The following is a 6,872-nucleotide window of genomic DNA, read 5'->3' on the forward strand; positions in this document are numbered from 1 at the left end:
TCTCTCTCTGCCGCCCTCCATAAGCTCATACACGAGTATGCCCTTCTCCGGGCAGCTGTCCAGCAGCGGCAGAAGGTGCGGGTGGTGCAGCGAGCCCAGCACCTGGACCTCGCGCCAGAAGCACTTCGTGGCGGCACTGCCAAAGGCCTGCAGCACGTCGGGTGCGAGCCGCTTCACGGCGACCCGCACGCCGTTGAGGCACCCCTCAAAAACCTCCCCGAACCCGCCGCCGCCGAGCTTCTTGGAAAAGTCCTGACAGGTGGGATGTGCGCGTGGGAGGGGCGTGCGTGCACGTTGCTGTTGCGCTTGGTGTGTGCACGCATGTGCTTGCATTGCCGCTCCGTTGCCGGCAGCAGCCTGAACACTGGTGTCAAGCACAAGGGAGTTCCACTGACCTTTGTGGCTGTTGTCAAATCAAAGTATGTGTATAGGGTGCTTGGTGGAGGCCCCACGGGCTCCACAATTTGCCTGGGCTGAGCCATGCGTCACGTGCTGCGTGTGGCCTCCTGCTGCGCCAACTTGTAAATTCAAATTCTGCCACTGTGATTATGACCGAAGTTAAGTGGTATACAAAGCTCAGGATGAGATATGTCGTGACCGCAGTGGCGGTTTTCTTTTCTTTCCTGCGTTGGAGCTGACAGTGCGACCCAAGTCGAGAGGGAGGGTCGACTATGTGATCAAATGAGTCACTTATAGGGATAGCTTTGATGATGAAGATTTGCATACTGTAGATCCGCAGAGCTCGTACAGTAAAATTGAATCAGATGTAGGCCGCGCCAAAGGCCAAAGCTTTCTCGAGATCGCAATTGTAGGTTGAAATCAACCCTAACCCTGCACATTCACTCGTGGCTGTGCGTTTGAGTTCTGGGGCCAGGCAAGTTGTCATACTGGTGCGTTCACGACTGGTGTGGACACTGGCCCATTGCAGAGTCACCAGACAATTCTTGATGCTGTGGCAAGATGTGATGAGATGACATCTGTACTGTTGAGAAGGCACAGCATGCGGAGGCCTGGTGCTGCTGCGAACCCAGCAGCACGCATCATTCGCCGGGCTTGGTGTTGCGGAGTTGCTGTGCAGCTTTCGGCTTTCTTGCCAACGCGCTTCGTCCTTGCGGGCGAGGTGGATGGAGTGGGGAGCTCTGCAAAGCCTGCTGGATCATTGACAGCCATGGCCAACTTGGCCCGTGACGCTGTGGACTGCTGCTCCAACCACCATGCCGCCCACGGCAGCTCGTTGAGGCCGTGCTTGTTGACATCCAGCTTATATTGCTCTTCGTGGTTGGTATGCACTGCAGAGACATTCGATTGCGTCACGCGCGGGAGGGACGCATGCAGTTGCTGAACTCATGAACGTTGGAAGGCCCAGACGCAAGCAGCGCGGCAGCAGGCGGTATGCTATCATAGGGCCGGTGCCCACCCCCATCTGGTTTTGACAGAGACCCACAACCCATACGGTAGTGAACCGACTGATTTTACATCACTGATCATCAAAATCAACGCGCGACTGCACGAGTGCCTTTTGTCACTACTGTACGCTCCTGTCCCTCACTTCCCACCCCGGGGGGAGGTGATAGCCCCGTAAAAGAAAGACACGGGCACCTTCAAAATCTCTATGCAAGGCCAGCCTTGCAGCGCTCTAGTGCAGACTCGAAGCACAGTCTGAAGCCGCAGCAGCTGAGCAGCAGCAGCACCAGCTGCGCCGGCCGTGTCAGCTGGCACAGCGTGGCGGCAAGATGGAGCCGAGCTTGACCCCAGGAAGCGTGTGGGCGCTGTGGCATGCGATGCGCGACAAGGGGCCGCTTGTACAGTGCATCACAAACCTGGTCAGGTGCGGGCCAGCGCGAGCTGGCCTGCCTGCCGCCTGTGGCGGTGCCCCACTCAATCCCGTTCCGACGCGCCCAGCCCCCCTCCTCCAAGTCTCTATGCAGCAGCTTGCCAACATTCAACAGCGCTTAGTCAATGAGGTGTGTATTTTGCACACACGAGTTGTACGTGGGCCGATGAAGTATGGATGTCAACCCCATGCGTGCATGGGCACAACCCTGCCGCAGCATGGACCTCATGGCCAACACGCTGCTGGCTGCCGGCGCCTCCCCAGCCATGGCGCACGCCCTCGACGAGGTGCGGCGCCCCTTCCACCTCCAGCAGACGGCCGTATGCACCAACTGCGGGCTCGCACACGAATTTCGAACGCTGCTTTGCCCTCGCCCCTGCCGATCATGCGGGAGTTGAGGACCCCCACCAAAGGCTCCACGGCAACGAGTTTGACGCGCCATCACGCGCCCTAAACTGCAGGTTGAGGACTTTGTGGGCATTGCTGATGCGCTGCTCATCAACATTTCAAATCTGAGCAGCGACTGGAACGCCGCCAAGAAGCTGGCGGCCCAGAAGGTGTGCACCCGGCTGTGAGTCCCACGATCCAAGGGCAGCCTGCCGCGCCGTGCCGCCTGTGGTGGCCTGACTTGGGCGATCATGCCCGCCCAGAAGACGAGCGCGCGGATCCTGCTTCTCCTAGCGTAGGTGTGTGCTCTCATGGACGGCGCAGCTTGCCGAGTCACTCCCCAAATAGCAACTCGACGAGACGAGCATGCAACTCACGCACACCCGCCGCATCACAGGCTGTGGCCCTAGGCAAGCCCTGGGTGCTGGACCCCGTCGGCTGCGGCGCCACGCCCTACCGCACCCAAATGTGCTTGGCGCTGTTGCAGCTCAGACCCACAGTTGTGAGGGGCAACGCCAGCGAGATCCTGGCGCTTGCGGGTGCAGCAGGTGGGTGCGCCGCCTTTCTTGTTTCCCCTGGCCGCAACATCGGTCGCCGTTGCTGTGGGCTCCTTCGTGATGACATTATTGATTGCATCGATGGCCAAGCATGTCCAGGGTATCCTGGTTGTTAATTCCGAGGCCAACAGCAGACGCAGGCGCTTTCCCGCCCACGTCAACCCTCGAACCACGACAGCGCACGCGCACACCGCCGCGCGCAGGCAGCGCGGTCAGGGGCGTGGATAGTACTGCAGAGAGCCACGAGGCTCTGGACGCCGCAAAGGCGCTGGCGCGGCGCTGCAGCTGCATCGTGGCCGTGTCGGGGGCGACGGACCTGGTGAGCCGCCCGCGTGTGCCGTCCACGCCCTCGGTGCACCCCCTTGCGAAGCAGTATGCGAGCATCGAGCGAAGCAGCTCCAGCTCCGCCAATTTCTGGATAGTACCCACCCACACGCACACTTGCAAGCTTGAGTCAGTCACGTGGTGACGAAACTCAGTTGAAATGTGTCTTTGTTCACCTCACCTCAAATGTAACCTTCATCACCCTCAAACTCTCACATAGGTGACAGACGGCACCCGCGTGGCCGGCGTCTCAAATGGTGTTCCCCTGCTCACGCGCGTCACCGCCACGGGCTGCAGCCTGACCGCGCTCATTGCTGCGTTTTTGGCGGTCGCGCCAAAGGGAGGGGAGCTCGAGGCCACCGCTGCAGCACTGGCAGTGTTTGGGTGCGTGTGTTGCGCCAGCGGCTGCGGGGGCACGCAAAGTGCTGTACTGTGCTTGAGGCAACCTGTTCGTGTGCGAGGCGGCTGGTGACCTTGTGTTTGCGTTTCGTTGCGTCTTGATTGCCCGAACCTAATAAATAACCTTCCTGGGGATTCTTCCAGGCCTGGCTGACGAAGAGGCTCTTGCCCGCGCCTGAATGCACCTGTCCATGAATGATCCAGTCACTTGATTCCACAGCTCAGGCACCAACCCCTGACAACCCTGCCGTTGTCACGCCTGTAACCTCCACTCCGCAGGCTGGCTGGGGAGACATCCCTGGCCGCCGCCCCCCGACCCGGCCCCGGCAGCCTCAGGGTCGGTCTGCTTGACGCGCTGCACATCATGGGGGAGGCGGAGGTGCTGGCGGGGGTGAGGGTGCGGGTGATGGAGGGGTGACCACAGCTGTCATCGCCTGAACGACGCCACCTGTGGTTTTGGCTTCCCCTGTCACGCTGCAGCTGGGGACTGACTGGGTACGTGTATTTTTCTGCAAATCTGCGCATTGTTTGTGCTTGTTTGGCGGAATGTTCTGGTAGGGATTGATTGGAGCCTGGGGGCATGTGGCTGCAGGACTGCTCGAGAGCGCAGCCCGCGCTGCCTGCTCTATCCCACCATTTTGAGCAGCCTATGTTTGGGATGCGGCAGCGCTGTGTTTTGGCGTACTCTGCTCACCGAATGCTTTGACGCGTGATGGCTATGCATCTGCTTATAATGATTTCGAGCTCAAATATGATGCCAAAAAACCTTAAAGTTTCATGCACATACAAGTTTACAGGTCTACAGTCCTCTCACGTGCAGAATGGCAAAAATGCATGAAAGTGTTGTGTTATCATCGCGCACCAAGCAACCTGGAAAGGCAGGTCGCGCAGGGGTGGGTTTGCGTGTTCGACAAATGCCGCCGTCTGCTGCTGCCAAGTGGCAGCCTGTTTGAGCTCCAAGCCGGCTTTCACTCAGCCGCACCTCATATCATGGATGTACATGGCCAACTGTCGAAGTAGACCCCAGAAGGTTGACAGCGGGCTAAAAAACTCGGGCTGCCGCGTCCACGCCGCTGCCGCTGCTGTCAGACCTCCTGCCTGCGATCGTGCTACCGACGCAGCTCCCTTCTGCAAATCCTCCGCCCTCGCCCTGCGCCTCTCCATCCTGCATCAACTCATCGCCGCTGCTTTTTGAGAGCAGGCTGCCCCTTGTCTGATAGTGAGTCCCACACTCAGCTTTTGCCTGCACCGCTGTAGGGGCCGCGGCCGCGGGCACGGCCACGCGCCGCGCGGCAAGGGCTGTCGCGACCACGCCAGGCGTCGCCCCTTCTGCCGTGGGCTGGTTGTGGTGCCGCCTGGCCCTAAGCACTTGGAGCTGGGCGCGCACACTGTCCCGCCCCCGATGGTGTCCCCTTCCCGTGTGCATCCCCTGCTGCCGCCCCACCTCCATCTGCCGTCCCAGTCCCGCTGCCCTTTGCTCGTCCTCCTCCTGCTGCTGCTGCTGCTTTTCCTGCTGCTGCTGCCGTTCCTGCTGCCGCTGCCGCTCCTGCTGCTCTGCAGCGTCCACCAGCCCTATCTCCTCCTCCACAGCCGGCAGTATGGCGTTGAACGGTGGCCGCTGCTCAGGCGCCTCGCGCCAGCAGGACTCTATCAGCGCCCACAGGCCGTCGGGGCAGCCCGAGGGGCGCGGCAGGCGCTCGCCCTGTGCGAAACGAGCAAAGACGGCGGCAGTAGCGGAGAAATGCGTGTCAATGCAAGTTGTGTATACACATATGGTGTGAGAGGTGCACATGGGGGCAACCAACCAAATGCATGCAGGAATTCCAGTCTTTGGTTGTTGTGGGGACATGTATGTCTGAGTCAGATTCCAGATAGAAATCGCACCGTGCCAGCAATAAGGTGGCATTGGCAGATACGGTATACAAGTAGCATCACACCAAATACAACACCCTGCTGCTGATGTTCAGCACCAGCAATACCAATCAAGACAGCAGCAGCAGGCGGAAACCACGTGGCCTCACCTGTATGCCAACAGCAAATATGATCTGCATGGCGCTGAGCTCCCGCCACGGCTGGCGGCGCGCGAGGCACTCCCAAAGCAGCACACCAAACGCAAACACATCGACGCGGTCGGTCACGGGGCGGCCCTCAAACTGTGGATGATATGAAAGAAGGATGACGGTGAAACGTATCTTTGCAAAGATTTATGGTGCACACGCATGCGTTTGACCAGAGGTTGACCAAAGGTCATGCGCTTAAAGCACAGCTGGAGCTGTCACCAAAAAGAGACATTGTGCACCAGTGACAAGATCTGAGCCAAACAGCGGCTGGATAGGCAGCCGTATGAGTTGCTTGGCTCATAGCCACTGCTTGCTGTCCCGTGGCTGTGCGCAAAGCACGATGTTTATGCAGATTGCAGGCAGTAGGCCCGGCCTGGGCCTGGCCTGGGAGGCTCACCTGCTCAGGTGCCATGTAAGAGGGCGTCCCCGGCTGCAGGCGCGTGGACGACGCGGCCGTGGCCGTGAAAGCCTTTGAGATGCCAAAGTCGCACACCTGCGGGGGATTTGGGCAGCGAGGGTTGCGGTCGGTGGGGGCGGAGAGACGGTGGAGGTTGATGGGTAAGGGGGGGGGTCCGCAAATCGGGCAAGGCTGTGGGAGGAGGCCAGCTTTTTTCCTGTGTTGGCAGCCGGGTAAGGACCTGAGGAGAGCAGGCTGCAGCGACAGATAGATGCCCGTAAAGTCACATACGAAACTGTTCCCAAACAATCAAGTGAGCAGTCATGAGCACGGCCGCACTTGTCTCTTTCTCGCATCAGCCAACCACCTTGACTCATGCACAGCGCACCTTGGCGCGGCCGTCCTCGTGCAGCAGAACATTCTGGGGCTTCTGCAGAGACAGGGCCGGGCATGCGCAATCACAGTGGTCAAGGGAAAGTGCCCATCCTCCGTGAGCGTTGGGGATTTATCTGGCTGGGAGCGTGAGGCTAAGGGAAGTGAGTAACGCCAACGTGGGCCGTTCCGCCTGAAGTCACATACAATGTGAGGCAGGAGCCGGCCATCAACGATGACATTGCTTGGGTGAGCAGCTGTTTTGACAGTGCAGGGGTCCATCGTGAGCAGCAGGCCCACATGCAAGCGTGAGCCGCAGCTTCACCCCAGCTACACACCAGGTCCCGGTGCACCACCACCGGCTTGGCGTCGCTCGGCGCGTGCAGGTAGATCATGGCGCTCGCCACGTCACGGGCGATGACTAACGCCTCCCGCAGCGTCAAGGGCACCAGGCGCCCAAGCCGCGCGCCGCGGCGGCCCCCGCCGCCGCGCCCACCAGCGGGCTTCGCGGGGGCGGAGGGCTGCGGCGGCGAGCCGGCGGG

The 6,872-nt window shown here is 60.3% G+C and overlaps 2 protein-coding genes across 2 annotated transcripts; one reads left to right on the top strand and one right to left on the bottom strand.

The window, feature by feature from the left end:
* Positions 1–1,733: 1,733 nt before the first annotated feature.
* MNEG_12442 (hydroxyethylthiazole kinase) lies at positions 1,734–3,919 on the top strand (the record flags this gene model as incomplete). The annotated part of the gene is made up of 7 exons (XM_014039085.1): positions 1,734–1,828; positions 2,052–2,121; positions 2,296–2,391; positions 2,619–2,769; positions 2,982–3,097; positions 3,323–3,486; positions 3,781–3,919. The coding sequence occupies 7 exons, from the start codon at positions 1,734–1,736 to the stop codon at positions 3,917–3,919; spliced, it is 831 nt and encodes a 276-aa protein (XP_013894539.1).
* Positions 3,920–4,473: 554 nt separating this feature from the next.
* Positions 4,474–6,725, bottom strand: MNEG_12443 (hypothetical protein; the record flags this gene model as incomplete). Its single annotated transcript, XM_014039086.1, has 6 exons — positions 4,474–4,509; positions 4,946–5,203; positions 5,523–5,654; positions 5,959–6,054; positions 6,347–6,388; positions 6,669–6,725. 6 exons carry the CDS (start codon positions 6,723–6,725, stop codon positions 4,474–4,476), a joined length of 621 nt encoding a protein of 206 aa, XP_013894540.1.
* Positions 6,726–6,872: the final 147 nt, after the last annotated feature.

Source organism: Monoraphidium neglectum (genome assembly GCF_000611645.1).
Source record: "Monoraphidium neglectum strain SAG 48.87 unplaced genomic scaffold scaffold03246, whole genome shotgun sequence".
Classification (NCBI taxonomy): Eukaryota; Viridiplantae; Chlorophyta; class Chlorophyceae; order Sphaeropleales; family Selenastraceae; genus Monoraphidium; species Monoraphidium neglectum.